Source organism: Equus quagga, chromosome 3, assembly GCF_021613505.1.
Source record: "Equus quagga isolate Etosha38 chromosome 3, UCLA_HA_Equagga_1.0, whole genome shotgun sequence".
In the NCBI taxonomy this organism is placed as follows: Eukaryota; Metazoa; Chordata; class Mammalia; order Perissodactyla; family Equidae; genus Equus; species Equus quagga.
The window spans coordinates 61,541,072-61,558,731 of NC_060269.1; the positions used below are offsets into that span (position 1 = coordinate 61,541,072).

The 17,660-nt window shown below is 40.1% G+C and overlaps 1 protein-coding gene across 2 annotated transcripts in view; it reads left to right on the plus strand.

Annotated features, from left to right (window-relative positions):
* Positions 1-17,660, plus strand: part of PINX1 (PIN2 (TERF1) interacting telomerase inhibitor 1) — a 91,875-nt gene that overhangs the window by 12,477 nt on the left and 61,738 nt on the right. For both annotated transcript variants that reach the window (XM_046656698.1, XM_046656697.1), the window contains exons 5-6: positions 9,980-10,069; positions 16,103-16,179. In XM_046656698.1, the coding sequence (XP_046512654.1) occupies positions 9,980-10,069; positions 16,103-16,179 (167 nt within the window). The remainder of the gene's footprint in view (positions 1-9,979; positions 10,070-16,102; positions 16,180-17,660) is intronic.

Sequence of the window (17,660 nt, forward strand, 5' to 3'; positions counted from 1 at the left end):
ACTAATTATAAACAAAAACATCTTTGTATTCAAGATCACAGTTGAACTCAGTAGAAATACAGAGATGAAGTCAACATGACCGTTTAAGACTGACAGGTTTTGAGTGAAGAAGTAATAGAGTGTACTGGTTTAGAGGTAAACATCAGAGCCAGCCTGCCTAGATTCGAATCCTGATTCTGACACTTACTACTTGTGTGACCGTGGGTAAATTACGGAACATCTTTGTTCCTTGGTTTCCTCTGGTGAAATGGAGCTAATAGGACCATCCTTAGAGGTGGTTGTGAGAATTAAATGTATTAATAGAACTAAAGTACTTTGAACACTGCTTAACACATAGCAGGTATTTAGTATTAGCTGCCATAGTCTTTATCATTATTATTATTTGCAGAGGTAGAACTCCAAAATAGACGATTTCCCCTGATTATTTTAGGAATTAGATACACTGCCACCGTGTAAGAGTGATGCTTTCGGATGAATGGATTTTGGCCTGATTCTTAGGCTATTCCTAGGTGTCATTAATGAAATCAAAGTGCTTTCTCCACAAATGAAAAAACAGAATGTGCTTGAGATAATGAACATTAATGAATAACCATGCTCAATGACAGCAAGATATAAAGTAAAATTTGAAATCTCTATACCACTGATGGGTGATCTCCAATATTGTGAAGTAAAAAAGAGAAGATGAAAAACTGTGTGTGGCATGCATTTGTAGGGAAAAAGGTGGGAAATACTATGTGTGTGTGCTGAGGTGTGTGTGCACAGTGGCTCTCACCTGCGGGGGATTTTGGCAGTGTCTGGAGACGTTTTTGGTTGTCACAACTGAGGGTGGGGATGCTTCTTGCATCTCGCGGGTAGAGGACAAGGATGCTGCTAAATATCCTGCTGTGCACGGGACAGCCCCCAGCCACAAAGAATTGTCGGGCCCAAAATGTCAGTAGTGCTGAGGTTGATATACCTAAAATGTCTCTAGAATATCTCTTCTGTATATATTTTATATACACAGGATGTCTCCAGAAAAATACTTAAGAAACTGATAACAGTGATTGCCTCTAGGGAGGGGAGCTGAGTGACTGGGAAACAGGATGAGGGGAAAACTTAACTTTTACTACAGTTCCTTTCTGTCTTTAAAGTTTTGTACCCTGTGCATTATGTCCTACTCAAAAAATCATTGAAAAACTAACTTTAAAACTTTCTCTTGACTCTATTTACGTCATTTACTGCTACTTCCTGATGCTTCTGCACTCCTTTACTGCCAAACTCCAGTTTTCTATGCAAACAGATTTCAATTCTCCTATTTTCTCTTTTTTTAAAACTTTTATCATTCCTTGAATCTCACCTGTTCTACTTAGTTTCTCAACCTCACAGCTGCCTCTTCTAGAGTTGACACACACTCAACGGGGAAAAAAAGCCCCAAATGTCAGACTTACCTCTCTGGATTTCCTTGTCCCTAATCCTGGCTTTCTAGTTCTTCACTGCTTTGTTAGTTCCACAGGAATAGCTTTGAGCAACCCCACCTCCCCCACCCCCATATTTTGTTCTGGTTTTCATAGCAAGAAATTGCTACAAAATTATGCAGTCAAAATTAGCCAGTCAACCATTACTGGAAGCAGAACTCTGCCAGACATTGCCAAATGTCCCCTGGACAAAATGCCCCTGGTTGAGAGCTACTGCTCTAGATTGATCTTTCTCTATCCATCCATGGACTCCTTTAGTCTGTTCTCAGCGTAACAACCAGAGTGATTCTTTTAAAGTGTGTAAGTCTGTCTGTGCTGCTCCTGCTCAGAAGCTGCCCATTGCTTTCTCCTTTTCATTCAGAATAAAGGCCAAAATCCCTTCAGTGGGCTATGGCCTTATATAATAGGGGCGCTTTCCCTTTCTGACTTCATCTCCTGCCACTGCCCTTCTTCCTAGTTCCATCTCAGCCACTCTGACCCCTGTGCTGGTTTGTGAATACATCAGGCCTGCTCCTGCCTTGGGGTTTTGCACTAGCGTCTCCCTCTCTAGAACGCTCTTCCCCCACATAGCTTCTGTGCACCTTCTCAACAAGGTCTACATCTGTTGCCAATTTAAAATTGCATTCTGTTCCATTTTTGAAAGTCAGTCAAAAATTGGTAAGTAATAGCAGCCTAAGGGTGTTATTTAGAAATATGGAGCAAGTAAAACCAGGAGAACTAGGTAAGAGTCTAGGGAGGGAGGGGCGGGGACTTGCTGTATTTGTGTTTTAGGAGCTTTGTTGAGATACACCTCACATGCCATACAATTTACCCATCTGTAGTATACAGTTCAGTGGCCTTTAGTATATTCACAGAGTTGTCACCAGAACCAATTTTAAAACATTTCATCACCTCTAAAAGAAACTCTCTACCCAGTAGCAGTTATCTGCCTTATCCCCCTACCACCCTAGGCGACCGCTGGTTTACTTTCTGTCTCTAAAGACTTGCCTGTTCTGGACGTCTCTTATACACGGAATCGTACAACATGTAGTCTTTTGTGACTGGTTGCTTTCACTTAGCTTAGTTTTCAAAGTTTGTTCTTGTTGTAGCATGCACCAGTACTTTATTCCTTTTTATTGCCAAGTAATATCCCATTGTGTGGCTATACCATGGTCTGTCCATTCATTAGTTGGTAGACATTTGGGTTGTTTCCACTTTTTGTCGATTATGAGTAATGCAGCTGTGAACACTGACATGTGAGTTTTGGTGTGGGCATATATTTTAATTTCTCGTGAGTATATACTTAGATTGGAATTGCTGGGTCACGTGCTAACTCTGTGTTTAACCTTTTGAGGAGCTACCAGACTGTATTAAGCATCTACGCTGTTTTACATTCCCACCAGCAACGTGTGAGGGTTCTAACTCCTCTACGTTTTTGCCAACACTTATCATCTGTCTTTTTGATTATAGCCATGCTGGTGTGTATGAAGTGGTATCTACTCGTGGTTTTGATTTGTATTTCCATCATGGCTAATGATGTTGACCATTTTTTCATGTGATTATTGGCCATTTGTATGTCTTCTTTGGAGGAATATCTGTTCAGATCCTTTGCCCATTTTTTAATTGGATTATGTGTCTTTATTGTTGACTTGTAAAAATTTTTAATATATTCCAGGTGCAAGTCCCTTATCAGATATGTGACTTGCAAATATTTTCTCTAATTCTCTGAGTTGTCTTTTCACTTTCTTGATGGTATCCTTTGAAGACTAAGGATACAGAAATATATAAAAAGACTCATTTCCTTGTCTGAAGAAACTTAAAGTCTAGTGCAGAAATTTGAAATCTAGTGTGAGAAAAAGAAATGAGACAAACACCGAAATAACTTGATCCCCCAATTTTTTTAGTTCCTCAGTAATTGAAAGTGAGAGAGTAACAAAACTTTGGATAGTAGGGGATTTATTTGAAAATTTATCCAAATCTCTGTTTCCTAAGCTTTTTCTTTCCCATCAGATATTCATAAGGTTGCATTATTAATGACTGTAGCTGGCTTCTAGCACACATAGGCTTGGATATTGAGTGTACTGTTGGGTTTAGTAACAAAGTAGACATAGCTGAAGAAAGTCTAGAAAATAGACTAGAAGGCATTATCTGGATTGTAGCTGTGAAAGAGGACAAGATGGAAAATATGAAATAGAAGTTTAGATGGAGGATAAAGTGAGAAGATCTAATATCTAATAAATGGTCAGCAGCACAAAGAAGAGAGAGAATGGAACAGAGGCAATATTTAAGGAGATAAGGGCTGAAGACTGTCTAGAACTGGTGATAAAACAAATCCATAGATTCGAAAATTTAATGATTCCAAGCAAATTACATTATAAAAAATCTTCCCTTGCAAACATAATAACAGATGTAACAACGTAGCATCATAGCAGAACATCATACACACCCATATACGCACACACCCCTCCCCCCACACGCACACAAAAGAGAGAAGATTCTTAATGCAGCCGGAGAAAATATACTGATCATCTTCAAAGAAGCAATGGTTATGAATGAAAGCAGAGTTCTTAACAATGGGAGCCAAAAGACGTTGGAGTAATATATTGAGGGACACATAACTGGCAACCTAGAATTTTACATTCAGCAAATATATCTTTCAAGAAAGTAAATGGAATAAATTTTCAGAGAAAAAATGTTTACAACCAGTACACCCTCAATAAAGGAAATTTAGGATGTACTTCAGTCAGAAGGAAAGAATGCTTATAACATTATTTGCGGTATTCCCAAACTGGCAGTAACCCAAATTTCCACCAATAATAGAACGGGTAACTAAACTGCCATGTTTGTAAATGCAAAGAAATGAAGTCTAGTTCCATGCCAGAGTACAGAGCAGGGGTCGGCAAACTTTTTCTGTAAAGGGCCTGATAGAAATATTTGCACATGATAGGGTCTCCGTCACAACTACTCAACTTGGCTGTTGGAGTGTGGAAGCAACAATAGACGATATATAAACAAATAGATGTGGCTATGTTCCCATAAAACTATTTACAAAAACAGGTGGCAGGCTGGATCTGGCCCACGGGCTGTAGTTCGTCCCCTGGTATAGAAGCGTCGCATTAACTTAACGTTGACTGAAAGAAGTGGAACACAAAGATAACATCCAGTAGGATTCCACTTACGTAAAACTTCACATGGCAGGCAAAAACCTGATATTTAGATATCATATTTGGGTGGTAGGATCTTTTTAAAACAAGGAGGTGATTACTTGACTATGAAAGTCACAATAGTGATTCTCTTTGGGGAGAGGAAGGGGTTTGGGATTGAGAAGGGGTCTTGGGGAACTTCTGGTGTGATATTAACGTTGTTTCTTGACCTAGTTGGTGTTACATAGGTATTTGTGAACATGATGTTTTATGCACTTTCTATGGCTGTTACCCCCACACCCCCAAATAAACAGTTAAAACCAAAACAAAAAGCAGAGGGGGGGCTGGCCCCGTGGCCGAGTGGTTAAGTTCGCGCGCTCCGCTGCAGGAGGCCCAGTGTTTCGTCGGTTCGAATCCTGGGCGCGGACATGGCACTGCTCGTCAGACCACGCTGAGGCAGCGTCCCACATGCCACAACTAGAGGAACCCACAACGAAGAATACACAGCTATGTACCGGGGGGCTTTGGGGAGAAAAAGGAAAAAATAAAAATCTTTAAAAAAAAAAAAAAAAAAGCAGAGGGAAGTGTGGTTATCACAAAAATCAGGATAATGGTTACCATTAGGACAGTGGTTCTCAACTGAGGACAGCTTTGCCCCCATGGGACATCTGCCCATGTCCAGAGACATTTTTGGTTGTCACAACTGGTGGTTTTTTACTGGCATCTAGTGGATAGAGGCCAGAGATGCAGCTAAACATCCTACAATGCACAGCACAGCTCTGTCCTGCCCTCCCCAGACAAATTATTATTCAGCCTAAAATGTCAATGGTTCAGAGGTTGAGAAACCCTCTTCCAGGAGGAAGGTGCACGGGGTGCTGGATGCTTCTAGATAAAGGCAGTGTTCTGTTTTCTAATCCAGGAGCTAGTTGCAGGGGGGTTTGCTTGTAACTAACTGTGCAGACTTCACATATTCCTATGTGTGGTGGCATTTGTCACAACAAAAGAAATCTAGCAATTGCATGGGTCCCTTTCTGGTAGACTTAAGGTAAAGCATGGCAAGTGTAATGTGTGTCGGATGAAGCCTGTCACGAGGGTAGATGAGTAAGAGATGCAGTGATTGGAGGATCAGGGACCAACTTCTCCCTTAATGACTATCGGCTGTCTTTTTCTTTCCCCTACAGTTACAGTGTCAGACAGACTTGATGTGGCCTCTGCCATGACCACAGGTGTGGAGGCAGAAGCTTTTGAGTCTGGGGCTCTTTTCCGAGAGGCACCACACGTTCGTTCTTGAACAGGGAAAGGTGTCGACTTGCACGCTGTGTGGTATCATGGCTTTCTCCTTGATGCGCTGAGTTAGAATACTGCATGCTTCTCAGGTCATGATAGGGTTACCAAGAAGTATCAGCTCCAAGACTCCATAAAGAAAGGAGCTGTGACATTCATTTTTCCAGATATAGAGAAGGGAAAACAGATTTTTGATCAGTTTGCTTTTGAGATTTGACAGTGATAGCTGGAAAGTTACTTTTTCCAATTTGCTGGTATCGTGATTTCTGTTTTCTAATGGACAATTGCCATTGTAGTAGTTAGGAAAACTGTGATTGGGCACAGGTCCACTTTGTCCTGTGATTGCCGAGGCTTCACACAGTCCCTGTAGTCAGGTCTTCCCCACATATTCCCCGAAGTGCTGTCAGTGGAATGTTTCAAGTGACCCAGGGAACCCCATATTATTTGTCAGGAAGGCAGTGCGTGCATAACAGATTCCACGTGGTGGTGCCGTGTCCTCACACAGCCCTGAGCACAGGTTCATCTGTGCAGGCTGCTTCTTTCTTTTCTGCATAAAACATAGAAGTATCTTAAATCATTGACAGCCTGTTACTAGTCTATAGATTAAGTTTCACCTCAAGACCACTAGAGGGTGCTAGTACCTATCTAGAGCTCAGTACAGTCCAAACCAGGCCTTGCTATCTGCCAATCCCAGTTTACTGAAAAGCCTCTAGAATATTCCTTTAAGGAAAAACCTGTCCACGGAATGGACCTGGAGAGCTAATAGATTATTCTTCTGCTGTGTCATCTTTGGTAAATACAGTATCTTCCTGCAAGGGAATTTTTGGTCATCTTACTTGTATAAAGCTGAAAAGTAGATGACACAATAACCTAGTAATGTATTTTTCTCCTATAATAATATTTTGAGTTCCTTAAGATTGCTTACCAAATTCACACGGTTTGCCTTTTAACTAAGCAGAGATTCCCTACTCTCCTCTTCATAGAATCTTGCAAAGATTCTGGAAATAACCCTTATTCCCTTGTGGGACACAAAGGTCAGTATATTCTTCAAAATTTCCTTTTTAAAAATTATCCTATCTCAGTTAGTTACTCCCTACCAGACTCAACTTAGCTTTAAGATTTAGGAACTTATCTCATGGTTTTAGGAAATGTTTGTTACTTGCGTCAGATATTTTGTCCTTATGACTTTAAGTATTTTTGGAAATAAACTGGAATGCTGATAGCCTGTCATCCACAAAGGTGTGGGTTAGTCCAGGGCTGTTCAGTATTTTTGCTCACATATCCCCTGAGGAAATTTTGAAAAACGGTATGCCCTGTCTCACATTTTTAGATCGACATCTATAATGTTTTCAATCACAACTTTAAATGGTTGCAAAGAATATAATTTCTGGCCTATTGAGAAATATTGGCATTTTAAAATAAAACCACTACACTGGTCTCAGATGTATCCGGTGGATGGTAGAGCCCAGAGCAATTTGATGCCCCTTGTCATCTATTTGGAAATACACAAACAAGTCCTTCTTTAACCATCAGGAATATTATATTTCATAGTTCCTTTGCCTCTGAAATATTTCCATTGCATATGCCCCATAATATTTTATGTTAATATATTTTTTTGCTTAAACTTTTTCAAGTTCGTCACCCTATCATATTTCTCTGCCACAAAATACATACAAATTTTTGGTTTATTTGGAGTAACCCCAAGCCTTTAAGTGTGAATATTTTTCCTTTGGATTAAGTTGTCATTATAACTGGTAGATTACAGTTAATAAAATGAGGCAGTATCTTATAAATTTTGATAAATAATTATTAGAACAGTAAATCTTTTTGGAAATGCAGCTCTTGATGAGATAGATTGGTGTGGGAGGGCGCTGGTTTCGCTGCTTTGATTAAAGGATGCTCCTCTGACACCAGTGCTTTGGCTTGTCCCTTATTTGTCCCTGGTAAGAGGAGAGTTGTGCCTTTCCTTTGTAGAGTGGGAGGAGGACACATGGGAGAGGTGGGAAGAACCACACTGATGCATCTGCTCAGAGTCGGAGCAGCCTTAGGGAAGGGCACTCGAGGACAAGGGGATCAGCACTGGCTCCCCGAGGGCCTGTCCATGCTCTGCTGTGCTTTTGCACGTCTGTGCTGGGAAGCTCCCCAGGTGGTTCTTCCATCCTCTGCAGTGTGAGAGCAGCTCTGTTAGGGACACAGTGTAGTGGTTAAGAATGTGGATGCCCACTCTTATCTGCCTGGGTTTGAGTCCCGTCATGGCTCCCTCCTGGATGTGCCTTTTTTAACCCCTCTGTGCTTCAGTGTCCTTCTGTGAAGTAAGTTTAATCATCGTAGCAGCTGCCTTATAGAGTGGTTGTAAGGTGAAATGCAAGAATGCGTAGAAAGCTCTTAGTCCAGCGCCTGGTACTTGCTAAGCCTTCCGTTTATAGTAGTAACTTTAAGCTGGTAACTTGCTAGGTGATTTGTGTTTGGAACAGCAAAATTGAGAATGTTATGTGCCATTTTAGGTGTTTGGTAACAAAAAGAGCAGAAAAATTTACTAACGGGATGTCTTTGAAAAAAATCCCAAGCTATTCTTGGGAAGTGACTGAAGAAGAGGATGTTTCAAGTTGTTGATATAATTAACCCATGCTAGGCGTTGTCTGAAAGCTTGAAACATCTGTCTTTACGTTGTTCAGAGTCTTACTATAGAATTCTCACTTTGCTTTTGAAATGACTAATTCCTGGAAGGGATTACAGGTAACTCACATGTTCAATGGACATATGCTTGTTTTGCTCCAGTATTAAGGTGAAAATTTTCGTTTCTCCCCTTTCTCTAACCCCGTATCTCTATTTCTTTATGACGTAACAATAGGGAAATTCAGTCTCTCTTGTCCCTGAGATACCCTGTGTCTGTGGTACTCTACTACCCGAACTTGGCGAACAGATAAAGGTGAGGGATACAGGCAGCCAGTTACTGTCCCGGAATTGACTCTAATCCCGGACGTACTTGCTCTGATATTTCACACAGGGGACTACTTTCTGGCTCACATTTTCCTCTTTTGTCAGAGGAATAACCACATGAGTTATTTCTCAAGGATTTGTTTTTGTTGTCTTTGCCCTCAAAGGTGAGCCTCTAGTGAAACCTTGAGTCTGAGGCAGTGGCTCAGTGCCAGCTCTGTCCTTGACACTCTACCTGGTTATCATCTCTCATCTGCCTTTGGATTATCATTTATGGTGTCTAACCTTTATTCGCTTTTTAAAAGAACTTTTTATTTTGAAACAATTATTGACTTACAGAAATTTGCAAAAATAGTACGACCAAGAGTCCTGAATACCATTCACCAGTTTCCCGCAATGGTGACATCTAATACAGCTGGAGCATAATCTCAAAACCAGGACATTGCCACTGGCGTTGACTGTTAACTAGACCACAGACCTTATTCCATTTTCACCATGTTTTTAGCCTTCCTTCACTTGTGTGTGTGTGTGTGTGTGTAGTTCTGTACAGTGTTCTCATGTGTGTAGATTCATGGAGCCACCACCAGTCAAGATACAGGATTGTTTCAGCACCACAAAAGAGCTGCCTCATGCTGCATTTTTTATTCACATCCACCTTCTAACCCTCCAACCTCCAAACTCCACTTTCATCCCTGTCCCCTGGAGACCATTAGTCTGTTCTTCATCTCTTTGGTTTTGTCATTTTGAGAATGTTATATAAATGGGTCATACAGTATGTCGATTGATCTTTTTCACTAAGTGTGATGCCCTTGAGGTCCATCCAGGTTGTTGTGTTATCACTTGTTCCTTGCTTGCTCAGCCATTCACCCACTGAAGGAATTTCGGGTTATTTCCAGTACTTTATTATTATGAATAAGGCTATTATGTACATTTGTGTGTAGGTTTTTGTGTGAACGCAAGTTTTGATTTCTCTTCCTCAGGATTTTATAAGTTTCTGGAGAATGGCCTTGCCTGTTTAAGAGGAATATTTCTGATCATTTGGTTAGAGTTCACTAATAAATGACAGGGCTCCTACGCAGTTTATTTAAATGAGACCATGTCACTGTAAGAGAATAAATGAGAAAGAATGACAGAGTAATTATGTATTATGTATTAATGTAATACTTTTCATCTTTTTTTAAGACTCCTCAGAAAAGGAAAAGAAATCTTTCAGCCTTGAAGAAAAATCCAAAATCTCCAAGAACCGTGTTCATTATATGAAATTCACAAAAGGTAAAATTAAGCATTTCTTTATTTGTTGTTGAAATCTCTGTGTTCACACTGGGTTTCTTCAAGCATTTTTAGCTCTTTGCCCACATCTCTTCATGTTTCACGTACAAAGTGGGGATTGTGGACAGCCTGACTGGATTTCTGTGAAGCAGTGCGAACGCTGAAGCGTTCATTGCGAATCTCCTGGGATCTTATTAAAGTGCAGAATCGGATTCATCCAATCCGAGGTGGGGCCCAGGTTTGCTTCTAGACCACATGTGCGTCCTTTGGCAAGGCTGAAATCGGAAGTCAACTTGCTATTTGGAGGAGAAAAGGGATCTTATGTGGCTAGGTCAGAAAATGATTTTAATTTATTCCTCAACATTTTTAGTTATGTTTTCCTGTTTTTGAGAACTTAATATTGGTGTTGAGTGTCTCCTAAAATGTGCCAGTTGAGATAATTGGCTCTATACTGAGATCTCCAGTATGAAAAATCTCACTGCTGAGTTAACTCCTACATTACTCCACACCATTTCTCCATCTCATGGAGTGTTAGCCTCGGTGTTCCATGATCATTGCAAAGATAGAGTTAGAAAACTTGTTTCTGAACTATCTTCCTCCATCACCACCTCCCCACTCCTTTCCCAGTACATGGAGTTAGTTGGGAGTGCAGTTGTCCTCTTCAACCACTAGGTGGTGGTCTTGTATTGGTAAGAAACAATTTAAGTCAAACTCCTCAACGCCCCAAAAGTTTCCCATGGAATAGTATTAGGCATTAGGTGGACTTTCCAGGCAAACAAGACTATTTGTTACATAATATACTTAAAGTATAAATATGATTATAATTGTATTATCAACTGTGCATCATGTAATACAATTGTATTGTATTATACTTATGTTGTGATAATCTAGTCACCATTTGATGGTTCTTCTGTGGGATATTGGATGTACATTTCTACCTTGACATACCAGGAAGAGTACTTCTCATTGCTTTAGTTTTGTTGGCATGATTGGGAATTCCCTAACTCCTAGTGCCCATCCAAATAACAGTGGGAGCTGGAATTTCCACTACTCCAAGCCCTTAATGGTGGTTCTCATTTGGGGTCAGGACCCCAAAAGGTGGGCCTGGGTTTGGTTTAAGTGAGAGCTCATGGCAGAGCTGGATGGAGTCGGGAGCCGAATAGCTTCGGGAATGTGCACAAGAGACTGGTACTTCCCACTTCGCTGTCCCAGGAGGTGTGGTTTGTATGGCTGTTTGTGTTATCCCCTCTGCTTTCTCTCAGGCTAGAACCTTCTTTGCTGTTTTCCCTTACGGCTTCTGATGAGGGTTTCTTTCCATTCCTTACCAGCTGCAGAACAGAAGACAGTCCTTGTTGGCCCTCAGTCCTTTTGAGGAGAGGCTCAAGGGTCACTTCATACTCAATCCCTTAAATATCCTGTCTTTTTTCATTAAACCCTATAGAAAAAAATAGAGATACAGCAGAAGAGTGCTAAGCAAATTAGTGAGATTAAAAGTGGCCTGTAACTTTTGGATGATATGGCAGCCTTCTAAGTTTTCACTTTTGCAAATAGAATTTTCTAATTTTCCTTTAGTACCTGACTGCATGCATGATTTCATCTGAAGCATTTGCTAAAGCCGGGATAAACCTCTTTAATCTACTTTAATCTAATGAATGCGGGAGTATCTGCTTTCTATTTCTGGTTAAGCCACCCCCTTGCCAGGTGACCCTGTCCACCTGCTTGGTGTGTTGTGCCTTCATTTTCTCTCTTTTAAATGAGGTTTGCTTGTTTATGAGCCCTGCCTGGGGAGAAGGGGAGCGTTGGTGTGCAGGCAGAGAGTTCAGGAGATGTTATCAGAGAGGCAGCAGAGGAGGTTGAGCGGGAAAGTAGAGGACATGCCGATTGGGCGAGAGTGGAACAGACGGGAGGAGGAGGCAGAAATCCAGAGAGCGAAGAAAATGATTATTTACCATCCATCTTAACAGTCCACAGTGAATGTGTATTTTAAAGTTCTTTAATTTACTAAAAGCAATCTTTTCTTGTCGAGCACTTGTCTCTGGGTATGAATGGTGAACTCCGAGTTTCCTCTGAGGTGAACGACCTTGGGGCACAGGAAACCTGGGTGCTGGCCCTCCCTCTCTCAGACACATCTCTTAACCACTTCCCTGTCAGACTCAGTTTCCTCTTTTGTAAGATGAGAAGAGGTTTTTAAGTCATTACTGAGTTATAAAATAGGTTCTGTTTTATGACTTATCAGAAATCACCCATTTTATGGAACTTTTGATTGTTCAGTATTATGGATAATAAGGATTTTGCCCATGGGTGTGCTCCTAATGAAAGTAACTAATTCACTTATTTGATGAGGACGATTTATATTGTAACTCCATCTGTGGTCCAGGAAGCTAAAACGTGGGAAGCTGGTATTTCATATAGCTTAGTGTGGAGAGTTTAGATAAAAATTTTACTTTAGTGAGATTACAGTAGCAAATAGCATTGTAAAATGTGCTACTGCCTAAATATGAGCTATATCATGTTAGTTCTGATAATAAGTATTCCTTTCTCTAGTCCCAAATTTATAATTGTAATTTGAAATAATTTATATGCTTTTAAAAGTGAATTTCATCCGTATTTGTTTAAAAGCCTAACTTCAAAATGGTTTCTTTTGAGAAATGTTTGGCAAGTCCATATCTGCAAAGAGGAAAAAATAGGGAAAATATCAATTTCTTCAAAACCATTTTTGAAGTTTTTAACAAATCAACTGAGAAGTTGTCTAGAGAACATTGCTTTTTCTCCTCCCAGTTGCACAGTAACTGGATGAAAAGTTGCATAAACTGTAGTTTGCATCTTCATCATGGTAATTTACTCAGACTTTTTATTCCTCTGACAATTTGTAGTGTTTTGTTTCTTCAACAAGGACAGGACATGCACAGCACGTGTCCCGGTAGTTGGCTTGCTGTCTGGAAACAGACTGTAGTGTTCCCAGCACAGTCAACTTCTCCCACAGTAGGACTCTGCTAGTGATGGGCGTTAAGTTTCCTTTTCTGATTCTTTTGACATTTAAATACAAAATAGCACCATTGCAGGCTTTTAAAAAATTCCGACTATCTTGTTATTAGTTGTGCGCATCTCACTTATTTCACACCCTACTCTGATTCTTGCAGGTTTCCTGGTTTCCTGACAGTCTTTCAGTGAAGTTGCCGTTATCTTCTGTCCTAGGCTTATTATCAGCCCCCTGTGGTTTTTTTTTAAAAAAAAAAATCAAAATATGATATTGTTTGATTTATCCTTCTTGATTGGGGAATGCAAATGAATTTCCTAAGCAAGTGAAGTTACCTATGTAAACCTTAAGTGTTTTTTATTTTAACAATCATATTTCTCAAACCTGCATTTCCTTGCCTTTGCCCCTTTACTCCAAGTAGGAACACGCAGTTTTTTTGAGCCTTAGTTGTAATACAATTTTCTCCCTAGAACTTGCTTGTTCCGTATGACTTTTGCCCTTAAACTGAGAGGCTCCAATTCACCCTGATTCCTGAGTTTTTACGGTTTTTTTTTATAGTTTCATTTGCTTCCCACTTGGACTTCTTGGTGTTGTAAGCATGTCTGGCCATAGCAGTAACATTCCTCCCTTCCAATTTGCTACTCTGATCGACTGGAAAACCTGATAATCATGATTATTAGGGAAACAGCTAAATTGATCATAAACTGCTCTTCTCTGAATGTATCTGCTCAACCCTTCATGGACTCATTATATCAGCTTGACTACTGGAAGCCTTTTTTCCAGGCTCTCAAAATGTTATGGCCAATTGGAGATTAATAGATGAAGCAAATCCAGAGAGAGAACACATATGTCCTACTTTGTTTAATTTCTTTGATTGTCATTTTCTCTAAGATTTAAGATTATCAACAGTATTTGCTGTGATTTGACCATAATTCAGAACTGAGACCAATAAGCTTTCAAACTCATTTTTTTTGTATTTTATTCAAAAGTGGCCATAATTTTATAACATTTATAAACCATTCAACCAGGACCATTAACTAATAACTATTTCAATATCACTTCCATCTTCTCATTTTTATCTACTTTTACATTACTTGCCATTGGTCTCTGACCCTTAATTCTTCTCTGTGTTTTGTTTTCCAGATCAAATCCAGAGCAAGGCCTGTAACAATCCTGGTTTCTACATTTACTTAAGTGAACTTTACTAAAGGATAAAAATTTCTGATACAAGAACCCATCACCAAAACGTTAGAAACACTTGCACCTTCATTGGTACAGCCTACTCTCTCTAACAGCTTGGCAGTTTTCCCTTTGATTTTTACGTTTGCTTCTAATCTCTGCGTGTTCATATTTTGACATTCCGTTTTAGGATTGTGATCTTGCATGTCCTCTCCCTTCCTTAATCCCCCCATCATTTCTCGTAGTTGAATTGCTGTAGAAGCGATCTTAATTTGTATTTCTTTTAGGGTGTCTGCTCCATTCCGGAAGATAGGTTAGGGATAGATGACCGATACATATTTTGAACTAAGTACAACTCCTTTTTCCGAAATAGAAACTGCCACCCTGAATGTGCTCTGTAGTGCAAAATGGGTTATGCTGATGACAAAGCTAAGAAGAGATCTCTAGACCTCCAAAGGGTTTGTCTACTTCTCCCCATCATGACCAGTTTTAGTCCCCATTTTTCTGGTTCATTTTCTGAGCTCCTGTCAGGGATATGCTCCATTTTGTTCTGAGGTAGGTTTCCTTTGGGGTCTTTGTCTGGATTCTACTTAATCAGTTAGAACCAGGAAGGCTTCATTTCTAGCTCAGGAAGAAAGGAGAGAGCAGCATAGAGCCACAAAGGAGCGTGTCCTGCCTCAGAGGAACGGGTCATACTGACTGGACCATTGAATCTGGTACTGCTGACTATGAAACTGGTTTTGGCACCTGGCTTCGCATTTAATAGAAGGGTGTTTTGTTTTTTAATTTCATGGAGTCACTGAGCAATATCATATTTGAATGCCCCAGTCATACTCAGTGAACTAGAACTTTCTGGGTCATGACATTACTTTGCCAAGTCAGTTTGCTACAGGAAACCAAGAAGACAAGTGAGTCCATGACAGTGGAACTCAGGCTTCCATGAGAACAGAAATTCCTGTGTCTAAACCAGAGCCTCTCTCCCCTGGAGACTCACGCCTGCACATGTAGTAGTTAGATTTAAAATGCATCTACCTCGAAGTTGACAAATGGGAGGAGATTTGGTTGACTGCTCACAGAGAGTTATTGGTATAAGTGGAAATGCCAAAGACGTGAATTTTAACTGAGTTGGTTTGTGGGTTTGAAATTGCATTAAAGAGTTCTGTGTTTTTGGTAAGAATTGTGGATCCTTTGCACACTGCTTTTGCCAGAAGCCATTTAATTTCTTGCTCTTATTATGTATCCTTTTATTTAAAGATGATATAACTGTAACAGTAAAAAACATTTTAAAAAGGAGAATCTAAAACCCTTTCACCCAAAATCAGAATTTTTGCTTGCCTTTATTCTTTTTACATTTTTATTCATTTAGTTAATTATTGAGCTTGTATACGTCAAATACAGGATGTTCTCATCCATGTGCGAATGCGAGGTTTTGAAGCTATTTATCTAGCAGCATTTTTTATTCTGCATTTCATAATCCTAAGTAAGTAGCTCATGTCTCCTTGAAAGTAAGATCTAGTTTATAAACGAGGAACCCAGAGACCCAGAAATCATGCCATCAAGGCACACCAGCAGGAGAGCTAGCTGTAGAATTTAATTTTCCTCTCAGTCTACATGCTCTCGGTTGTTTCTGCCACTAAGAGAATGTCACGGGTTCTGGCTCTAAAACACTTACTTGATTTTTCAGTGATTTTTAAATTTAATTAATTTTATTTATTAATTAAAGAGTTGTAATCTGTGAAGGGGAGACAGAAAGTCAGTCATTTACAGAATTATTTTTTTTTCCCAAAACCCATTTGCTGTCTAGAGTTTAGTAGTTCATATCTGTGCTCCTCATTCTAGAAAGAATGGTAATACTGACAGGCATCGCCTTGTTCTTTCAGGGAAGGATCTGTCGTCTCGCAGCAAAACAGACCTCGACTGCATTTTTGGGAAAAGGCAGAGGAGGAAGACTCCTGAGGTAGTAAGCCACGCACCCTGACACATTCTGTTTCAACACTGTTTGATTTTCAGTTGTGGATAAAACAGTTTATATCTGTTACTGATAGTACTTTTCAGACAAAGTTACCCCGAAAACTTTTAGAGGCTTCATGCAAAGTCTAAATGGGATCCTCTTAATAATAATAGTTGGTAGATAATATGTTTTATAAGAAATCTTGAAAAGGATATGTGTTATCTGGGTTTTTTTCTGGTGTGAGAACTGGACTGAATTCGGAAAGAATGCCTGTTGCTGATATTCAAAGGGGAAATCTCTCTCCTGTCTCTGTGAGAGAGGGAGACTGCATGTAGCGATTTTGTTTGCTTTGCTCAGAAAGCATAACTATCTGGAATATGGCTTGGGGAGGCAGATGATCACATGCGTGCACCAGTGCTGGTCTCTTCCATTTTAACAGCATTTTGAGACACAGTTGGATCAGCACTGAGAATCTGGAAGGGATTTAGATGTATTACTTCCTCCATTGGACAATATTGTTAGTTTCAAAACTAGAAGATAAAAATAGGGTGACCCACTGACATCCTAAGTGGGATGAATCTGTAATTCATAATCTAATTATTAAATTGGGCTAAATATAGCACAAAATTTTTGGTGTCAGTTCTAACTGTAAAAGACAGCCCTGGATATAGTTTGGATGTCAAAAGATTAGAATTTTTGAAATATGTATTTCTGGAGATAATGGGGCAAAAAATATTTAAAATTGATGTTGTCTACAAAAATCTGGAATATATGGTTGCTACAACTATTACTCAGCTAGTCTGGTATGTCATACTTGTGTTCCTTTATTGGTTCCTAGCCAACGCCCTTGGTGACTATAGAACAAAAAAAGACGTGTTTCATTTATTTCTGACATTTCTCCAGACTGACAGAAATTTGTCAAGGATGGTGGCTATTTGTTACTTAATGTTATTTTTTAAAGACTAGAATTACCAGTTATTAGAAATTTTGTCTTGTGATTTCCTTTCAGGTTGAGACTAAATTCCTAGCCTTTTAACACTTTTCTGTTCCTACCCCTTTAGTAGTGAGGACAGAGGAAGCAGGCCCTGGGCCCCTTGGCTTGCTGAAGGGCAGTGCCTGGAGGTCTCTGCTGAGTCATGTCAAAGACACGTGGGTCATGAGGGCGGAGGTGTTCTGACATCAGGCCGTACTTGGTCTTCACTCACAAGGGGCTGTTGGAAAGAGCCGGGGGCCATCAGACAGCCCTGCTACTGGTCACACCTCTGCCCCTCTGTCCTTACTGTGTGACCTGGATCAGGCAGGCCCTCCGCATTGTTCCCTAGGGACTTTGCATCTACTTATCTCGGTGTTCCTCTCTAACTCCTTTCCCTTGACCATCCTCAGTACATTCAGTATTCTCAGGGACACTGTCACCTCTGCTCTGCCGTAACCCCCTTTCATGGCCACACCCTGTGCTTTTGCATCAGCTCCATGTCCCACCCCAGACC